A 22,173-nucleotide genomic window follows, 5' to 3' on the forward strand; every position below is an offset into this window, starting at 1 on the left:
GACTATGATTCAGGCAGCATTACAGGTCAGAAGTCAGATAGGATTGGAACATTCAGAATATTATCCACTTCCATCTGGTTGAAGGTGGGAGTCATCATGCCGGTATGTAGATGGGTTTGTTGAGAATCAGTGCCGATGGCTGTCGCGTCGATGAGGCCTTCACAGGGGAGAGTCTAGTTGACAATCTCTGCTGAAACTTCAGGGATGCGTTGTGGTCGTGTCTAGGCAACCACAAAGATAATTCAAAGATAATCAATAATTCAAAGATAAAGGCGATCAAATTCAAAGATCAAATGCTCTGAAATAAAAAGATACACCTGACCTCAGAAAAATACATAATGGAGAAGAGATGGGGGAAGGGTAGGAGATGCAGATTAAGACAATACTGAGGAATGATCGACTTGATTGCATCTCAAACGAGGATGCTAATGTTTAAGAGAGAGTTCAAATGCTAATTTCCAGAAAAGTTTTTTCAGAGAGTACCTCTTCTCTAAGCCAGGCATCTTGGCTCCAGCCTTACATGCCCATACTGCTATTGATGTTAGTATAATAAACGACACAAATACAATATGTGGCATTATATTAACTCCTTATTTTATCAAGATTTGAACAATTAATAGGGATTTTAGCTTTGTGGGTCATGGATTGCCCCCTGTATTAAAACGTATATAAAAAGTAGCTACATTAGTCCTAGTGGACAGTAAAAATGTATTAATAAGGACTGCAGTATCACTGACTATTTGTTTCTCCCTTCAGGTGTCTTTTTGCTAGAGCACTGGGATGAAAATAAGAAGGGCAATACTCCACACCTTGGTTTGACAGTGACTGTGAGAGACCCTAACCATGAGGTATGAGGCATTCAACTCTTTATGTACTCATGAATTACACATAATTACACAAACTGTTAACTATTACCAGCTGGAACAATTCTTCTGATTCACTCTGTCATGTGCAGGTGGTCTTGTTAAAACGCTTTGGGAGATATGGAAAATTCACCTTTAAATCCCATGCTTCGGGTCAACATTTCGTGTGCGTGCAATCCAACTCCACCAGGTTCTCCGTGTTCGCTGGTGATCGTCTGGTGAGTTGTGTGATGCTTTCACATGTTGAATTTGATCTGCTTAAAATGTCTCCTAGGGGCTTTTACTTTTCTCTTTATGCACAGAAAGTCCATTTAGATGTCCAGATGGGCGAGCACACAATTGACCCTAATGCTGCTGAGGCAAAGGACACTATGAAAGCAATGGAATACAACCTGCAACATCTCATTGACCAGATGCATTACATTAGCAGGCAGCAACATTTCCAAAGGGTAAGCAAACACAGGCAGTAGGATGGCCTGAAAACAAAATATGAGGCCCCAAGTAGGATTTAAATCAAACTTCGCTTATCACATAACACACGTGCATATACACCTATAAATTACTCGCACATGTATACTATTGGATGTTCAAAATACATATATGAAATACTCGTGCACACTAATATGAAATCCATACCAATACATATTATGTATTGGTATACGTGGATGCATGCTTTAGTTGTGTATATATATGTATAAGCGAGTGATTTCACATGTGGATGTGCGTGAACTTTTCAGTGTAAACGGAAGGCATTTCAGTGTAAAAGGAAGTCATGTGCGTACACGGATAATAATACAGGGCTAAGATTATCATAAATAAACAAGATTTTGACGCATATTCAAGTGTTTGTGCAGAGTGCAGCGCGCACTGCATGGTACGGAGGCGCGGGCGCGGACACTTGCATTTTCCTATCAACAGTGGAAACAACTTTAAATAGGCTACTCTATCATTTCTGGTCATACAGAAAAAAATAATACATTATTCGCAACTACTTTTATTTGTTTAAAAACAAATGGACGCAAAAGTAGCCTACACGGACCCAAGATAATCCGTGTACTTTAGCGTCCAGTCGTTTTTCTTTTTTAACCCTTGATTGAAAAACGAAAAATCAACGGTTGTTAGGCTATTTTTAAAACGCAAAGTACACCAAAATTAGAATTTGAACTGTAGGCCCAACACACCAAATGCTGCGGAAAAAAATAAATATTGACGTATTTTCAGAGTTTTGCTTATGACTTTTTTCCCCTTTATTAAATATTTGAAATATTCACAAATTAATATGGAAAAATTTCGATTTTACTGGTTTTCTAAGGCCCTATTAGAACCTGGAAATTATATTCGAGTTTGTTCGTTTAAAAGTGGACATTTCAAGCTTTGTATAGGTAGGCTAACTATATTTTGTTTCAGTTCATTTTTGAGACGCGCTCCAGTTCACGGAGATCATGAAAGCACGCCTGATTGTTTTATTTTATTTTACAAAAGCACAAAGTCTTCTTGTTATTGTGAGTTTACTCAAATAAAATTGTCTATTTTTATACATTATGTTTACACATAAAAATATTGTGAGTACAGTTTATAAACTGAAGGGACGGAGTGAACAACCGTCGCCACGGATTGTTTTGGTTTTTCCCACAGATGGAGGGTTTTTTCCCTCCATAATACGGGGTTGAAATATATATTTACCATATTCATATTCATCATTTATATTGTCAATTTATGCTACATAATAAAAAGAATACACTAGCCTACAACATCGCATCAAGGTAAGATATAAGTGAACATTTGAACCTTTATATGCCTATGTATGTTATTTTTTTCTTTTCATTACATTATTTACAGAAATTAACACCCAATACTTGAACAGTTTAAAGTGTAATCTGGCAATTCATGAAGCAGCTTCTGAATTGGGACGCAGCAAACCAGCTCTGGCCATGATCTCTTGGCTATTAAAGCCGAAGATACATGACTGAAACATCCTCACCATGTCCTCCAGTAAAATATAAAACAAAAAAATTACAATAGCCAATTCTGGATCCATAGCTGTTTATTCAATTATAACAAATGAATTATCAGGATGGCAACTGTATACTCTCTCACCGTTGCTTGGCGCCAGGAGCAGTAATCGGCAACACCTGGTTGCGCAATTAGGAAATCCTACGAAGGCTACATGGTGCGTCCTTCGAAGGACAAATAGGCTGCATCCTTCGACAGGGCTCTCAAGTCTCAAACATTGGGCGTGAGACACACGCATTTCAACCCGTTCACACGCTCACACGCCACACCTTGTATTTCTCACGCTGAGGAGTAAGGGCAGAGTGCGAATTACCCCATCATAATTGGGGGGTACTGCTCCTTCACTTCTTCTATGACCATCATGGTCCACTACCATATCAATCCCCACCGTGATCACCAAGTGCAACATGTGTTGTGCAACACACATACAAGGTGTAAACATGCGACAAACTGATAATCAGTAGGCTACAGAATATTTCATTGTTATTATCCAAAAGAGAACTGTTTTGATCAACTCCCAAAAGTTAGAAGTTAAGTGCACTGAAATACCATTCTAATTACTAGTAAAAGTAAAACCTTTTCAAGAAGCCTATTGCCTATTTCATAAAATATTGATTTGGTTTATTTTTTAGATTTCATAAGACCTGGAGGTAAGACCCGACCCTCTCATATACTGTATAAACAGAAACCAATTTTCCATTATAGCAGTGTCAAATCAACACAATTACTTGGTGATGTGTGAAACCTGAGCAATCTTTAATGTGATTAAGGAGCATACTATGAAAAACCATAGCGAATTAGAAGAAGAAGAAGAACTACATAGCGGTAACATACAAGAATCCGATAACCTGTTAATGTCAGAACAAGCTGGGTGTCATCAACACTACAGTATCCTACAAATGAGTCACATATACACACATGCACAAACACAGATACACTACTTCCAGGCATTGTATTTACATTATATAGACCTATATTTCTAGACCTGTCCAAATCTGATATAAGTATGTAATGTATGAGTAAAAGGTGTATATTGTATTGTATATGTATTATGCTTGAAGTGCACTGAAAACTGAAATAGTAAACAGCTATGTATTCCAACAAACACTGTTGTAATATATGCAGCAAAGCAGGCTTGTTTTAAAATACTGACCACTAGGGATGGGAATCGAAAACCGGTTCCACTCGAGAACCGGTTCTAAATTTTACGATCCATCGATATTGTATGCCCTCGACGTTAACGAGTCCTCTTATCGATGCTCCTGCTCTGAGTCAGCCATAGTATGTACAGACCGTGAACTCACAACTGTCCCTTTTGTCCTTTATCAAGCACCATAGCACCGCGTCCAAAGATAATCTTTGTCCTGCAAAGTCTTATTTGATCAGTGAGTAAAATTGTCTCTCTCTGGTAATGTAGATGAACCGCTGCGCTTGTGACAGGGCGCATGTTAAACTGATCGAGCAGAGAGAGAGAGAGAGAGAGCCCCGGTCGCGCGCACGCACTCTCTCTCTTCGGAGCAAGGCGAAAGTAGGCTTCACCGTCTCAAAACTCAGCGCTGTCTTCCTCTCTCCCTCGCACATATTAATCAAAATAAACGGCACGATGGTAAGGTAGGGAGACTAAAGTTTTATGTGGAGCATTCGGAGATTTGTTTTTCCTGAATTGCCGCTGGGTGTGAATTGTGCTAAAATACGTTGCCTTATCTTCTCTGAAAAGTCTTCCGCACATTCAGCTGACATAATCACACTTCAAATAAACGAAAAAAAACAATCCAGTGATGAAATGTTTTCTGTGATGACACACATCTTGTGGGATGTCCCAACTGGCGGGATAATCACACAAACGCGCACACGTCCGATAATGACACGTCCAATTCGCGAACTAATGACTCATTTGAACCGATTCGTTTTAATGAATGGTTAAAACAACTGATCTTTCCAACACTGAACTCACGGGACGTTTAATCGGTGTATAACTAATCGGTAACACTTTACAATAAGGTTCCATTTATTACAGAAATTACATAAAAAGTACAGTTTGCTTAGTCAAGTGTAAGCATTAAAACGACTTGTTTTCCCCCCCCGAAAAAGACTACTTTTTCCCACACAGTGCTATCAGGAATCGATAAGAGAATCGTTAAAGAATCGGATCGATAAGCAGAATCGTTAGTGGCATTGATATTGATAAAATCTTATCAATTCCCATCCCTACTGACCACAAAGGTCGGGGTTTTGCCTCTTTTCCCTTTCTCCCTGGCCCCAATGATTTAGAAAGGCGATGCCCTGCCTTTACCCAGGACATCACATATGGAGCAGGGTTAAAGATCTCCAAAGGAGGGCCATTAAGGTCCACAAAAAGCAGAGCAGACAGACGCGGAGCTTTGCATGGAGCTTGTTGCGCGTTTTTCTATCTGTATCATTTACTGCCGAAAATCCTCTCTCACATTCAGCAGAGGTGGCCAAGTACGTGTTACTTGCAATGATACGTTTTTTCAGGGTCCCTCCCTCCAGTGTTCCTTGTACTTTATAATTTCTGAAATCCTCCACTGCTTCTCTCCCTGGCTCACCAAGGAGCTTTGCCAATGTACGGACCTCAGTCTCTCCAAACAGTACTAGGTCCTCACGTTTTTCTGGCCTGCTGGACTTCTCAAGTGGCTGGAGGATGCAAATGAGGTCATCAGCTGGCATTCGGGCCGTCAGATTGTCCACTACCGCTTGATAAAATTGTTGCCTATTGATCTTTCCTGCTCTGTCACCCACAATCTTCACCCCCTTAAAAACACCAGTCGACAAGCCTTGTTGTGCCTTTGCAGGCATACTTTCCACCTTGCGATTTCATGGCATTTAGAATTTCTGTTGTCTGTTTGATGTAGTGGTAACTCTGGACAATGGTTGTCTCCCTTTTTTGTAGTTTAAGTGACAGGCTCTGCAATTCGCGCAAGACATCTTTCATACAGGCTAAATCATGCACAAAGCTGGCATTGCTAAGGTATTTCAATAGTCCCAGGAACTTCTTCCTCACTTTATCAGAGTTTGCAGTATTTTCACTTTCAATTTGAAAATGTCTAGCCAGAGCAGGGTAATTTTTCCAAACAGCTCTCACAGTGTTAAAGCTGCTGGCAACCCATCTGATTGTAAAGATCTCCCCTATCCTCAGAATTTGAACATTGAGCTCATCTGCTACTTCTTTTAGCAATCGGCCCAGTTTGTGGGATTGATTAAATAAACTGTACAATTTAGAGATGAATATTTCAAAATGATTGCAGGCATTCAGGGATTTTATGGAGTCATGGACAGCCAATTCCAACCTGTGAGCCATACAGTGGATGGATTTTAGCTTTGGAAATTCAGATTTAAATCTAGTAATGACACCAGACTTGCACCCTGTCAAAACTGAGGCCCCATCAGTTGCAATGCTTATGAGGTTTTTTTGTAAGAAGTCATCATCTAATCCAGCTGTCTTTATGCTTTGTCTCAATGCATCATAAATGGAACTGGCATCTGTACCCTCCTTTAATTCAACAAGATATAAGATGATGTTCCCAACGTCCCCATCACCTGTAACAACACACCTGATAAATACTATCAAATAGGCCAGCCCAAATACTGTGCTCTCATCAACTGTCAATAAAATGTGTGAGTTTTTTTCTTTAATGTTCTTCACTACCACCTTTTTCATTTCTGTGGCAATGTGGTTCACAATTTCAGCACAAGAATGATCTGACCTATGCACATTGCCTCTGACAGCCCCATTAAGTTCTTGCAGAATCATGAGAGGTGGCATCTTTCTGAAAGCTAACCTTTCTTTCGCTACTGCATATGCAGTTCTGAAAGAGCTGGTTGTTTCTTGCACTAAAGCTGCATTGATTTCCAAAATGGCTTTTGGCAGGACCTCCTTTTGTTTCTGTTGTGCTATCTCAGTAGACCTCTGGTGCGAAGCACTATCTCTGTGTTTGTATATTTTTTTTGCTAATGTCCTTTTGCAGGTACTCCCCACTGCCCCATTAACCCATTCACTAGCAAAATTCATCCCCGGACATTTACCAGACAATAGCAAAGTCTTTGCGTCTCTGCATGGCTTGCAACCCAGGCATCCATCTTTTTGTATAACCAGAGGTTACGTTCTATCCAGCCCTGCCATTGCTCTCTGGTCCAGCAGTGTGGTGTCTCTGTCCTCTCTGTCCCTCCATCTCCAATGGCCTTCAGACAGAAATATTTGCTTGTAAGACTAATTTCATTCTTGGGTAACACTTTACAATACGGGTGCACTAATAAGCATTAATTCCTGCTTAACTAATGCACAGATAATACTGAATTAATGTGTAACTAATGATTGTCTAAGCTATTCATTAATGATTACCCCATTAGGAACTAATTAAGAGTCTGTATGGTTAATGTATTAGTTCATACATGAATTGTTATTAATTAAATATGTAATTGTGAATAAATTCCCTAATAACTCATTTTTTAACTAATAGTGTTAATTAATATGTTAATTACCAGAATGAGCCAAAGCCTTGTATTTCAACTTCCAGATAATACAGGTACACATTAATACATGATTAATTACTTCATTGTTAGTGCAAATTCATGTGTAAATTACTACAATTACTAAATGACTAGTTAATAATGATGTGCCTCAACAAGTAAAGTCATAACATAATGATACCTTTGAAAATCATTAGCTAATGATTAATTAAAGCAGACAACTGGTACTTGAAGTGCATAGCTTTTACCAAATGTGGTAATTAACAGATTAATTTACACTATTAGTTAATAAAATATGTTATTAAGGAATTAATAAACAATGCCACATTGAATTAATATCAATTCATGTATTACTTAATCTATTAATCATATAGACTCTTTATTAGTTGCTGATGCAGTAATAATTAATTAATGGTTTAGTTCTTCATGAATCATACATTAACTCATAATTATCTGTGCATTAGTTAATCATGAATTAATGCATATTAGTGCACCCGTATTGTAAAGTGTTACCCATTCTTGATGACACAGTAGGCCTTAACCCCTTGATCGGCAAAAATCACTGGTGATCCTGGATTTTTGTTGTTCAAAATTCATTACTCGTCAAAACATCACTCTTACTTGATCTGGACAAACTCAGCATCATAAGAAAGGTTTAAGACTCCAGCTTCGATATTTGACCACTGTTTATGATTAAACTGGTTTGCAGTGACATTAATTTCTTAATTTATGCCAGGAGGAGTGCAAAATAATTAATCTGTAACGTTCGTTATTTTGAATAGAAATCATCACTCATAAAACATTAATTCTCATCTACTCCGGTTTATTTGTGTTCAAATACATAAAATATACAGTATCCGCTAGGGCTATTCGTCCAATGGGGCGTATATTTGGAGAAATAATGATTAATTATCACATGCTAGTAAAATATTTTGTCATACAGAATAACATTTCTATTAATTTTCCACTGAATTATGCGATCTGAAGAGCTCAAACAGCGAACGGAGCTTGATGTGTGTCTCCCTTTCCTGATTCGCGTCAGATTTGACCTCATAGCTCTATCATTTGCTGTACAGCTGTCAATCATCTCACGTGGTTCAACGTGACCTCTTCTGCGTGACGCGTCATGTGTGCACTTCCTCATACTGGACATCCGTGATAACAAGGCGAAAGTGACATCTCTTCACCTGAAACAAGAAGCTAATAAATGCACGATTGAAGTATTATGTGTTTTGTGTGTGATTTTCGTGCTATTTTGGTTTTACAGGCTATAATGGCTGAATTCACACAAAAGAATAAGGATAATAGAATAATGAAGATTAAAGGGTTAGTTCACCCAAAAATGAAAATTAAGTCATTAATTACTCACCCCCATGCTGTACCAACCCCGTAAGACCTTCGTTCATCTTCGGAACACAAATGAAGATATTTTTGATTAAATCTGAGAGGTGGATCACTGCTGCATAGGCTGCCTGAGGGAATGAAACTTGACGGCCCAGAAAATCATTAAAGAACATGTTTAAATATTCCATGTGCCTACAGTGACTCAACTATAAGTTTATCAAGCGACGAGAATACTTTTTTTCAGAAAAAACCCCCCCATAAATAACGACTTTATTTGACTATTCCTTTTCTTCCTTGTGGGCCTGAGACGAGAGTTCAAGAGATTTCCACGACGCATGCGCGAGAACTGAACAAGAAGTATTAGAAGAAGAACGTCCTCTTCTCAGTTCTCGCGCATGCGTCGTGGAAATCTCTTGAACTCTCGTCTCAGGCCCACAAGGAAGAAAAGGAATAGTCGAATAAAGTCATTATTTATGGGTTTTTTTCGCGACGAGGTTTTTTGGTCTCGTCGCTTGATAAACTTATAGTTGAGCCACTGTAGGCACATGGAATATTTAAACATGTTCTTTAATGACTTTCTGGGCCGTCAAGTTTCATTCCCTTAGGCAGCCTATGTAGCAGTGATCCACCTCTCAGATTTAATCAAAAATATCTTCATTTGTGTTCCGAAGATGAACGAAGGTCTTACGGGGCTGGTACAGCATGGGGGTGAGTAATTAATGACTTAATTTTCATTTTTGGGTGAACTAACCCTTTAAGTCTCTTACCAGTAGAGGTGCGAAACGTTGGTCGATTTAAATGAAAAGAACATGAATGGGGCCAGTTCTCCTCGCCAGACATTAGTCAGAGACTGTAAATGGGTGTTTACAGGGCAATAAAATATTTGATAAGAATCTTATTAGCCTTCTCTAAAAGTCTCCCCTGACATGGTCTCACAACAGGCTTCATAAAATGCATAATTTTAGAGATATCATCCTCAGATTTGAAATGAAGCATGACCACAATTGTGGCTACAATTTAGTTGTGGTTATAAGTTGCAATCCTAAATTCACATAATATTTTTATACATTTAAAGGGATTATCTGGAGTGAATCAACCCATAGCCCTGTTGTTTGATGTTGCAGAGTGCTGTAGGGAGGTATGAGAACAACAGAATTTGGTACAACATGGGCCAAATCAGGGACGTGCACAGGGGGGTTGCTCAGGTTGCCCGGGCAACCCTTCTCGCCTCAGGTTGCCCTTCCGAGAAAAAAATAATAAAAATCGTACAATGGCTGCAGAATTTCACATAGGCCTAGATACATTTTTTATTTATTTTTTTCAAATCGCAAAGCCTCATTCACTTCCATTCGTGCACCGAACGTGAAAGTCAGTAAGGGAAGGGCAAACTGTTTACGTGGCTGCAGCGCTGCACGCGACCGGTGCGTAAGACCCCACAAATTACTTAAGGCCCCGCCTCCATCTCGTGTCATAGCGTGTCAATTAATGTGTACAACATCCATGACAAAATGAAGCGAAACTATCCTTCTGGTCACGAAAAGATGAAGAAGAAAAAACCCATGAGAGTGAATTGCGGGAACAACAATCAGGTAAACTTGTGTTCTCTCCTCTCTAAGTTTGATGTCAGCAAAGTTTGATGTTTTTCGGTCTTGCTAACCTAGCTGGGCAGGCAGTGCATCTCTTGCATCACTTTGTGCCTGACAAAAGTGAGAGTAAAATAAAAAAATGTATTACGTTTGTTTTTGATAAACGACAAAGTGCAACGGTGTTTGTTTACCTACTGCAGCTCGGAAAACATAACCGCGTCGCGTGTGTTATCGTGCGTTCATATGCGCGTGCACGAAATGAAACTCGCATTTTTCAAGCAGAAATATGTGGAGACCAGACATACTGTACAATACATGCACGTGAATGATGGCACTCCCAATCAAAGTCACATTTATAAAACAAGAAACTGATTATCTAGTCTCAGTGTAGTTAAAAACTCTAAACAACTGCACTAATTATGCAAGATAGAAAGCAATGTATTGACAATTTGACATTGATTGACTATTGATTTATAGGCTATATTGAATTTAAAATGTTGATTAGCTGGACATACTGGTCAATATGGATGAACATCCCTCAGTAAATAATAACCATAAATCAAGAATTGCTTCAACATGCATAATAATAAATAAATAAAAATCATACTGATGCCGAAAATACCCAGGCTGTAGAGAGAACCAAAGTTAATCCCAAAAGCCAAAGCTCAGGGTTATAATTTATTATTTTCTTCTTATTTATGTTTACGTTAATATTCACTTGTTATGTCAACATTCTATAGAAAATACTCTATTCAAAAAATATTGTTTGTTTGAACCTCATTCTGTTCTATATTGTTGTACTTATTCTTTGACTGTTTTGTTTCAAGGAGGGAGGATTGTATTGGGAGCACTGAAGTGTCAGGTGTGATTGTGTGGCAATGGCAAATGGTTTACATAGCTCACGGCGTCACAGGTCAGGTAGAGGGCCCCTTTTGCTTAGGGCCCCAGGGGGAGTTCAGGATCGGCCCTGGGTTTAGCAGTCGATTCTGTTCCCTACCGGAATTCCTGTTCCCTTTACGCAATCATACTACAAATCATGCGTAGTTGCCCGTAGCCTACCATCAGAACTGAATACGAGCAAGAAGCACAACTGAATGTAGGGGAAGCCCTTTTTTCAGGTCAGAGCAACTGCCCCTCATAATTCCTGTGCACGTCCCTGGGACAAATAGTGAAATAACAGCCAACTCTAACTCATGAGGGCAAGGAAGCTTTGTTTTAGTTTTGTTCTTCTATGCCCCCATTAGTTAGCATTAGCTGGCAGTTTGCAAATTCGGTTTACATGCACCAAATTCTCTCTTTCCTATACCTGCCCGGACAACAAGGCTATGAGTTGATACAGTCCAGACAATCCCTTTAAGTACAGCCTAATTTCTAACTCACCTCTTGGCCACATGCTGCCTGCTCAATGTCCTGCATTCTGCCCTCATCCTGTTGTGTTTCTGCTGCCTGCTCAGCGCCCTGCACACTCTCATCTTCCTGCCGTCTCCTGCCGAATGTCCTGCACACTGTCATCCTCCTGCCGCCCTCCTGCTGCCTGCTGAATGTCTTGTGCATGGTCGTCCTCCAGCCATCTATCAACTGCCTGCTGTATGTCCTGCACTCTGCCCTCATCCTGTCGTCTCCCTGCGGCCTGCTCACGGTTTACCTAACCGCACCTACACTTTAAATGTAATTGTTTGTAGATCTTAGTGCTAATATTTCCTGCTTACTCTTTTAGCACCAAAAAAGTGCCTGATGTCTGTGTGCCCTTTCCTTTTCCTCATAGTGTGTCTGTGAATAAAAATCAAAGTTTCATTAAGATTAAGATAGATTAGGGTTCTCAGATGAAACTACATTTATCAAACTAAAAATATGAAATAATAAAATGTCAAAACAATACTAACCAATTAAAAACAAATTCAAATACTAGCATGTACTATTTAGCCTAGGCTACTTAGCTCTTTTTATGTTTCTACAGGTTTCACTGATGTTACAGTATGTAGGCTTAGCTACATCAGACCCTCTTGTGCATAATATAAAAACAACACGGATCTGTGACAAACTAATTTCAAAAGGGCACAATCATTTATTCAAGCTAAAATGAGAACGGACACATAGGCTATGGACTATCGATTTTACCTCACCACTGTCACGTTTGTGTCTGTTTAGATCTTCTGTTTGTTTTCATTTTGAGTCACACTTGTTTTTCCGCCATTCTTCAGTTTCCATGTTAACCATTCATTAGTTCATCTATATCTACTATATCCCATTCAATTGGACTTTGGATAATAATAATAGGCCTAATAATAATAATAATAATAAAGAAAAAATATATAAATGTCACTATTTCACACCCAGTGCAAAGACCGGAGGTGGTTAAAATGGTACGGTCTACAATAGGGGTGTCTGAAATCGCTTTACATTAAAATGTTCCTACAATGAAAATAGGAGTTGACTTGTATTGTAACTGTAATTATATATTTTTCTCACAATATCAGAAAAATGTTCGGACCCCCCCAAAACTGATATTTCTGTCCCTTTGGGGGACCCCCTGTAATTCAAACTATGAGTAAGGGAACTTGTCCCGCTATACAATTAATGGACGAGGCGCAGGCAAATGGAGGGAAGTTCTCTGCCCAGTTCATAGCATCTGTCTCGAGTTATACAGAGTTAAATGCTAGCTGCCAGCCAATCAGAAATTAGAATTAGTTGTTTCCGGGTAAATTATGTGTTACTGCTGCAAGCACGTTCGTTACTAGACAACATGCGCACACACGGAGTGGAATTTGAAAGAGCACGATCTGATGAATAAGGTTTGCTGACATCTTCATTTGTTTTAATTTTTTTTATAGTATTTTGATTTTACGATTCCTGGACGATATCTCTTGCCTGTGATCAAAGACAGTGAGAGCTGATTTTGAGGAGTATAGCCAAATTCGTGCTAAAATATTTTTGATGACTTCAAAAACTCTCCATCTGCATTCATCGGATGCAAAATACACTTGTATATGGTATTTGCACATAAATGTGCCTTTGCAATGTGTCGACAATCACCATGCAATGAAAAAAATCCATCCACTTTTTTTTTAATCCTCAAAAAGCCAAAAAGTTGTTGCTCATTATCATTTAAAGACACATGCAACGAAACGGGTCACTGTGAACAGAGCTGTTTTTGAAAAGGGTGTTGTTTTACACAACCATTGAGAAATTTTAACCAAAGTATGCTACAAACTTTACTTGAAGACCCAAAAGAATCATACCAACTTGTGGAAAATGGGCATCCGATGACCCCTGTAAAGGTGACCGGTTTGGGTCTTGACATACATGCTCAGGGCAAGTTGTTATGACACAATGTTATGTAGGCTACATTGAGCACTGATGTTCAGTTGGCTTGTTTGGGGTCAAATTTATTTTTATTTTTCAATAAACTTGTATTTTTTAAATATAACTATTTATTTTATTTGGATGAATTTGTCTTTTTATCAGATTTAACAATTGTTATAATTTGCATTTGTGCTGGTCAATTATGAACAATAGGCAAAATTGAACTGCTAGCAAAAATTGAAGCGAATTTGGTTGGGTCGAGGGACCGCTGCTGCAAATATTTGGGTGGCTCCTCCCTTAAATCACACTCTAAACTTTTGATAAAACTTGAGAGCCCTGCTTCGAAGTCTGGCCTTCGGAGGATGCAGCCTTCACATTGGGACACAGCTCATGATTGCAAATGCGGTAAATAGGCAGGTTACTTCCGTGTAAGCACATGACTTCCTTTTACACTGAAATGCCTTCCGTTTACACTGAAAAGTTCACGCACATCCACATATGAAATCACTCGCATATACATATATACACAACTAAAGCATGCATCCACGTTTTATTTTGTATGTATGCGCGAGTGTTTTATGGATGTGTATGCGCGCATCGGGTTTATATGTAGGCTATGTGCGAGTGTTTATAGGTAGCCTATATGCATGGAAGTGTATGTGCGATTGTTTACAGGTGTGTCTGCGTGCAGCGAGTGTATATGTATGTGCGAGTGTTTATAGGTATATATACATGGAAGTTTATATGTATATACGAGTATTTAAAGGTGTATGCGTGCGTCAAGTTTATATGTATATGCAAGTTATTCACAAGTGTATCTCCATTCATTACTAACATAATATGTATTGGTATGGATTTCATATTAGTGTGCACGAGTATTTCATATATGTATTTTGAACATCCAATAGTAGCCTACATGTATATGCGAGTAATTTATCGGTCTATATGCACGTGTGTTATGTATTTATAAGTGAAGTTTGATTTAAGTCCTACGTGGCGCCTCATAACAAAATGTGACCATATTAGCATAATTGCTTGCCAGAATCGGAATGAGGACCAGACCGAGTGTCAACAGTTCACGTTTTCCAAGGTACTTATCCTACTCTCAGTGATTATATTCAATTTGTATGTTTATTTTACTGCAACCAGGAACGTGAGGAGAAGTTTCGCCAAATGAGCGAGGAAACAAATGAAAACGTTTTGTGGTGGGCCATTATTCAGACATCAATCCTCCTCTCTGTTGGAATCTGGCAAATGAAAAACCTCAAAGACTTTCTCATCGAAAAGAAGTTGGTTTAGATTTATGAAATGACTAACTGTATGTTTAGATAATTATACATTGTTTAAAGCATTTTGATATGTAGACGTCTAAATTATTATCTCAATCATTGACTCTGCAAAGAGAATATTTCATGACTGTACTGCATTTCATAAATTAATAGGCTATAAAGGCTACATATTAAATAATTTTTTCTCTTTGTGTTTTATTTCACTCTAGATGTTCCACTAAAAATATGTATTTTATAAATTCATCAACACACTTTTAATATGGCAACTACTGTTTCCACAATAGTAGGCCCCTTAATTACACAGTAAATCGATCACCTTTAATCAGAAATAAAAATACAATAGCAGACATATACATTTTGTTCATTTTTTTATTTAAAGTATAATGTAAATATTTAATCATTACGATTTACAGTTTAAATCTTTTAAATACTAGCCGTAGTATTAGCCGGAAACTACGGTCGCCATGGTCATATTTATTTGTGAGGAGCGCGCGATATCCGTGCGGTGACGTCATCTGTCCAATTTGTTAGATAAACTAGCAAACCCACATTTTAGCATACACACTACTGATAATCTGAATATCGCATAAAGGAAGATACAGGTATCGAGGTATATGTTCTGTTTTTGTTGTTTTTACTTTTGAGAATAGTGCCCTCATCACTAGCGAACTTTCTTGAAGTCCTCGGTGGGATTGTAACTTATAATTTAACGTTACATTATTTGTTGATTTAGCTCAAACGCTAAACATCTGCCTGCTAATTGGGTTAATTGAACCTTTATTTTAACCCCCATTTGTTGTAACTTCCATTTAATCAATTCGTTTTGTTCATATTGTTCAGTCAATAATTCCTTTCTGAGAAAAATAGAACACATTTTGTAACGTTAACTTATATTAAACAGTGCTATGAACCGGCTTAATTTGAAATTATGACATTTTACATATTAAATCGAAATTATGCATTTAAACGTCATAATTGACATGTCAAATTGTTATGACAAAATAGTTTTTTCATAATTATGAAAATTATGAGCAGTATGTCATATTGTCGCCCGGTTTCTTAGAGTAGTAGGCCCAAACCTAGTCTCAGACTAAAATTCATTATTGAGCAGCCTTAACCGAAAGCAACTTGCAATGACATATCTTAAAATATGTCCTGTACATTGTTTTGTTTCAAGATGCAGGCCAGGAATGTTTTTTTGTTTGTTCATGGCATGTTTATAAAAGCTACTTAAATGTCCTAATTTAACTAAGGCAGCTCTTCTGTCCTGGCTTAATCAAGCCTTGTCTGTGAAACCAGGGTTATGACCCTTTTCTTTTTTCTTATGTGGAGGAAATGGTGTTTCATAGTTTCAATAACAGGTGCATACAACATTTGTGTCATTAAGTTAAACAGACTGAAAGCCTGTCAATCGTGCCCCAAAACTGCTGTGTTCTCTAAAAGCTCACTTTTAGAGGTTTAAGCAAACAGCCGTAATGATATTGTTGTACTCAAACAGAATAATGTCTCACTGGATCTGTTGTAACTCGTGCTTCATGTCCCCTGGTCCTGAGCGTCAGCTGGCTGTCACAAACTGTGGTCACATCATCTGTAATGTTTGCTTTCAGAGAGGTATGTTCAGATTTATAGATGGTATATCGGTGCTGCTTTTATATATAACTGTATTTGCTCTAAGCATTTATACCACTGGATGCGAGTTATAACTATTCCTGTAATTATTATGATATTCTAGTAAAATTATCTGCCTATTTTGTATTGAATCGCAGTAGTAAAATTTCAGTATGAATGTGTTGTTAGTGAGATTATGAATTAAATATGTGAATATGCTGCCCTCTGCTGGAAATAATATAGTACTTAGAGCAGTTTGTGTTTGTTTCCCCCTAAGGAAATCAAGGTGTGTGTCTCATTTGCAAATCAAAGTGTCAAATCTCTCCACTGTCTGATAAGGTAAGATGCAAGATATTTTCTATGTCATAGATATTAATATTAATGAACGGTCCCTAATCTGCCTATTGTTTTCATAGAGCAGCTCAGAGGTTCAGGAGCTTTTCTCAGATATCAATGCAGTTGAAGCCAAGTACTTCTCAGATATAAGCAAGGTGATCATGTACATAAAATGAGTAGATTGTAGATAATCAATCATGCAGGAGTGGCACTTATAAAGACATGTATTATGCTTTGTAGGTCTTACAATTCCAGGCCAGACACCAGAAGCGATTACTGGCCCACTATCAGCAGAAGGTGAGAGAATCCTGCCCTTAACAGGACTTATTTTTACTGAATCAAATTAATGTCACACAACACTCTAAGCACAGATTGAGAGAATGAAGGAGAATGAACTGAAAATGCAACAAGAGATGCAGAAGATGTCAAAGTAAGGACGAGTATTGCATTAGTACAGCCATTCCTTTTTGCATTTTTCCTTAATCTTGGTTTCTATTTTGAGCAGGAAAATTTCAGAACAGAATGCCTACATATCAAAATTAGAGATGACTGTTCAAAATCAAAGGTATTTATACATGAATCTCTTTATAGATAGTTGAATACAGGCCCTATAAATAGTATTCACCTCATATATATTTTCGTTTTACAGAATTAAACGACAAAAAAATACTTTTGCGGCACACATCACCAGGAAAATATTCTTTCATATCGAAATAAGAAAACCTATTGGTCCAAAAATATTACACACATAAATACAACACATTTAGTAGATGCACCTTAGGCCGTCCAGCTCCAGTCTTGAGTGTATGTGGATACTGCTTTGCACATTTGTCCTGTTCAATTTTGTCCATTCCTCTTGGCAGAACTGCTCAATCTCAGTCATGAATGGACAGCCTATGTCAAGTCAACTTCTTAAATAAAATCCAACTTAAATTCTCAATAAATCAATAAAAGAAGTGGTCTAAATATTACAAAATCTTCTGTGGAAGTCTCAGGACCAAAAAATGTCCATCCAATCATTGCATCCGGTAAAATAGATAGATTATTAAACGCATAGGATGTCCTACCTGCCTGTCAACATATGTATTCCCATACCTCCGCGCACTCGTGCAGAGATCACACGTCATCAGCACGTTCCGTAAGGCTATGCTGAGTCACCGAGCTCCACAAACAAACAGCAGCCACAGTTTCTCCTGATTAAAAAACAACAAGCTTATGCTGCTTTCACGGCATGTCATAACCATAATTACGAGATGGCAACCCGTGACTGCAACCCTTGGAGCTGTTCACGTCCTCAGACTCGGGTGTATGCGTTTCTATGGCAACACTATCTATGACGGAATTAATCTGCAGCAGTCAGGTGGTACTAGTCAGAGCTCTGTAAGTTGCACATGTTATGTGCCTTTTGCTTTTTTTAGGCATGAGGCAATTTAACGCCGTCTCTCGTGAAGCTTTGCCGACTCTCCTTTAGCGGCCGGCGTTCATGTGTTTTGAAGGATGTGTGGCTTTGGACAGTGCTCTGAAGGGAGGGTGGGATCTCGTAGGGTTGTGTGCTATAACGATTTTTGATAGTTGAATATTAAAACGTCTCCACGATCTGCTTCTGAAGAAATATCGTAGTATCATATAGCCTACATTGCATTCTATCAGTTGCAGTGCTGGTGCCTCCGTTTCAACATAGTGCACAAGCACAACGCTATGTACATTCACATCACATGTTAATGCAGAGAGTTACACTCACGGGACACTGCAATTCACAAAAGTTCATTAGTTGCATTTGCTTTAATGCCTTGTTGGTTAAACATTTAATTTGCGTGCTGATGCGCGCAAAAACTGGTTAGGAACGCACTTAACATGTGCTTTTCTGAGCGCGTACACCTGAAGTGCACAGGCAATAAAAGCCGGTCAAACAGTGCCTGGTTACTAGACTGTTATCTTTCGAGTCCTATTGCGTTAATACTGTCAAAAAATACACACAAGGTTTACATAAACACAGTTTGTTATGTCTAAAATGAAAGCCCACATTTGAGAGAGAATCTGGTTCGTGTCATAATCGAAGTGATAGTAGCGCCCTAATATTAAACATGCTGCCGCTTGAAAGGGATAGTTCACTCTAATGTTGTTTCAAATTTGAATTCATTTCTTTCTTGTGCTGGAAACAAAAGAAGATATTTTGGAAGTATGGAACTATGGAAGTCAGTGGGGTCAACAGTTTTTCCTCTAGGATTTTTTCCAGCTGTGGTGGCAGGCCCGTTTCCCCAGGGGGAGGGGGCGTCACCCATGAGTGATATTCCCATGGGCAATGCCCCCTATGTAGTGTTCCAGGTGTTTAAACCTCCCCTAAGTATTATAATATGAAAGGCTCCAATTTAGAGCGGCAAAGCGATTATGCGCATCCCATGCGCAGAATGATGCACTTTTTGTATCAACGCGAAGTCACAGCGTGCAGCGCTTCTCATTGAAAAGTTCAAAGTACAAAGCGAAGAGATATTTGATGCTTAGTGAATTATATCTTTGCAACAGTTTATTGAGCCTTTTCTTTTAACAGTTTTAAATTTCATTTACATTGCACATGAAGCACAATTCATAGTGCTCTCTACTCCAGTGCTGTAATCTAACAGCGCCATAAACTCCAGCAAGATAAAGTCATTTTATGCAAACCATAGACCTTTATCTACAAATAAAGTATAATAATGGGAACATTGATCTTGAAGAGAGTGTCATCGTGTTACTGTCGTAACTGAACGCGACACGCTGTTTGAATGCTGAATGGAGAATGACTGAGGAGAGATGAGTTTTCATTAACTTTAACTTAACGACTTAAATATTCATTTTTACCTCACATTATGTTATCGAATGAATTTAAAAGTCTTGGAATATAGTGCATGAAAAGCACCATAAAGTTGATATTGTTTTTTTTTTTTTATGCCTTTAGTGGGGCTTAACAATAACACAATAGTATGCACAATATCGGACCTCACTGAAAAGCTGCAGCCGTGCAGGATGATTTTTGGTGTGCCGGACCACAGCAGAATGAATGTAGCAGAAACACTGGACCAGCAACTCTTTTTTTTAACCCACATTCTTCAAAATAACTTTTATTTTCAACAGAAAAGAACGAGACTTGAAAGAAACTTATTCAGGTTTAAAACAACTTGAGAGATTAAATGATGACAATTTTCATTTTTGTGGGAACTTTCCCTTTAATGTTAATTAAACAACAAAACAAAGAAAAAATCACTCACTGCTTTTGACTGAGAACTTTAATAGTAGCTTTAATAAGAATCATTGTATAATTTATACAGTGAAGTCTATGTAGTGTTTTATTTTCACTTGATTTAAAATAGGGACATTATTTAGGCTGTAATGCTCAGTCAGTAAAACCAACATGAAAAAGAATCGTGATAAAATCGTGTTATGATATTTTTTCACCCACTCCTAGGATCTCATGCTTTTAAAGCTAGCTTGCTATTGCTAGCCTCTCCAAAATTGCCTACCCTACCTTTAAGTGTTACCAAACTTTCTATTCATCCATAAATCCAAACAATATTATTCTAATATTATTATCCAAACAAAAATATTAATGTTACACTGAAGACTGGAGTAATGGCTGCTGTAAAGTCAGCTTTGCATCACAGGAATAAAATGCATTTGAAAATATTTTACAACTGAAAACAGTGAAGAAACATAAAACGTCAGAGGCAATGAATAGTATTTATATGCACTGGAAATATCCTTCTAATGAAAGACAGCTCATGATGGATGTGGAAATAGAAGAGCTGAAGAAGAAAACACCTTAAAAATTGTACTTGTATTAATGCATCACTTGTCATTTAAATCATTCCAGTTCAAGACTGGCATTACAGTCCAACCGAGAGCTACAGTCAGCAAGTCAAAGACAAGGTGCATTCTAGCTTGTTTTTAGCTCTCTTTAGATCTGTAAGATGAACAGATTGTCCGAACTGTTACAGTTTAAGATATTTTAGCCCTGGTAATTATGAAATGGATCTGGTGTTTTTTGTGAGTTGTTATATTACAAAGAGCTGTTTCTGTTTATTTCAGCTTCTTCAGTGACAAAAGTTCCTTATTCTTCTCCACTCTTAATGTCACGATCCTTATCCTCTGCTAGCCTGTGAGTATATGATCAGCTCAGATCTCTGGGGAAGGTTTAAACTATGTTCTTTTTTTTCTCATTTCAGATAGTTTCATAATTCTTTATTTTTATATTTGATTTATTAACATTAAACTGTTTCAAAATCAACAGTACGAAACTGACACGGCAGAGAAATGTAAATTTGACTTTAATTACATTCCAGCTGTCTGTGTTTGTTGGTTTCTTCTCATCAACATCCCATGCAAACGTCTATGAAATAGTGTTTTTTCAGGATAGTCTGTGCTTTAATCACTGAAAGTATTGCTTGTGATTTTAACATTAGTTTGTTTTTTCTTTCTCAGAGCTGATAGCATAGAAATCGACAGCAGGGGGCTCTCTCACAAAGTAAACTTACCCTATTTTTTTGTATACTTGTGTGGTTTTCTGTATATAGTATAATGTTTATCACTGCTTTATCACACAACTCTGTTGTGACTTTGCAATCATATACTTCTGTTTCTCCATCTAGACAGACGCCTTGAGTAGGATTTGTCTCAGAAGCTCACCGCAGAATTGCCGCATAGGTTTGTCAGCACTGTAGATTATGCTGTTTTCAGATATTCATCATTGCCGTTTTTGTTTTTGGATCGCGTGGACAGGGTTTGCATATGTTAAAGATACACTGATATGGCTGTTCTGGGCCAGTAACCGATAATCAACCGCTTGTTGAGGTCAATGCAATAACCTGCCTTTTTTTTTTTTACTATATATACATTTTAACCATTCTAAAAAAACGTTTTTGCTAATTAATTAAAATTCAATAACTAAACTAAATATATTTGCATCATTACAAAACTAGCTAAAAGTCAAAAACAGCCAAAAAGCCATAGAATAAGAAAAACATTTCAAAGTTCAACAAAGAGAGGAGCTCGCACACATAACCGTAGATTTATTACAAAAAAATACTTTATTTAGAGGCCAAATGCAAAGACAAAACAGTGTCGTCATCAGTGCTGTATCAGACAATAGCACAGCTGATTCCATTTATATATATATATATATATATATATATATATATATATATATAATGTATATATATAATATATATATATATAATGTATATATATAATATTTTTTTACATAAGAAATTACATTATTACATCCAATAAATTCAAAGTTGATAAAAAATACATATACCTCAATAGCATAAAAAACTATGTATGTGCAGTAACATGCATAAGTATATCAGA

General features: G+C 37.7%; 2 protein-coding genes and 1 pseudogene across 4 annotated transcripts in view; 2 read left to right on the forward strand and 1 right to left on the reverse strand.

Moving 5' to 3' along the window:
* The window catches only part of LOC143744324 (transmembrane emp24 domain-containing protein 11), a 55,401-nt gene extending 40,469 nt beyond the window's left edge, over positions 1–14,932 (forward strand). Inside the window, exons 2-5 of the mRNA XM_077235753.1 lie at positions 757–848; positions 956–1,081; positions 1,166–1,312; positions 14,747–14,932. Of these exons, the coding sequence (XP_077091868.1) occupies positions 757–848; positions 956–1,081; positions 1,166–1,312; positions 14,747–14,896 (515 nt within the window). The 3' untranslated portion in view covers positions 14,897–14,932. The remainder of the gene's footprint in view (positions 1–756; positions 849–955; positions 1,082–1,165; positions 1,313–14,746) is intronic.
* On the reverse strand, positions 3,734–11,905 carry LOC143744161 (E3 SUMO-protein ligase KIAA1586-like; annotated as a pseudogene).
* Positions 14,933–15,367: 435 nt separating the features above from the next.
* Positions 15,368–22,173, forward strand: part of rnf212 (ring finger protein 212) — a 37,476-nt gene continuing 30,670 nt past the window's right edge. The window contains exons 1-11 of one of the 3 annotated variants that reach the window (XM_077235752.1): positions 15,368–15,496; positions 16,385–16,497; positions 16,772–16,833; positions 16,916–16,985; positions 17,071–17,127; positions 17,202–17,260; positions 17,336–17,395; positions 20,678–20,733; positions 20,893–20,962; positions 21,286–21,328; positions 21,453–21,507. In XM_077235752.1, coding sequence (XP_077091867.1) covers positions 16,480–16,497; positions 16,772–16,833; positions 16,916–16,985; positions 17,071–17,127; positions 17,202–17,260; positions 17,336–17,395; positions 20,678–20,733; positions 20,893–20,962; positions 21,286–21,328; positions 21,453–21,507 — 550 coding nt within the window. In that variant the 5' untranslated portion in view covers positions 15,368–15,496; positions 16,385–16,479. Of the gene's footprint in view, positions 15,497–16,384; positions 16,498–16,771; positions 16,834–16,910; positions 16,986–17,070; positions 17,128–17,201; positions 17,261–17,335; positions 17,396–20,677; positions 20,734–20,892; positions 20,963–21,285; positions 21,329–21,452; positions 21,508–22,173 lie in introns of all 3 variants that reach the window. The other 2 variants (XM_077235750.1, XM_077235751.1) reach the window with 2 other exon arrangements.

This window comes from Siphateles boraxobius, unplaced genomic scaffold (assembly GCF_051911475.1).
Source record: "Siphateles boraxobius isolate OS27281-9 unplaced genomic scaffold, OSU_SipBor_1 2, whole genome shotgun sequence".
NCBI classification, from domain to species: Eukaryota; Metazoa; Chordata; class Actinopteri; order Cypriniformes; family Leuciscidae; genus Siphateles; species Siphateles boraxobius.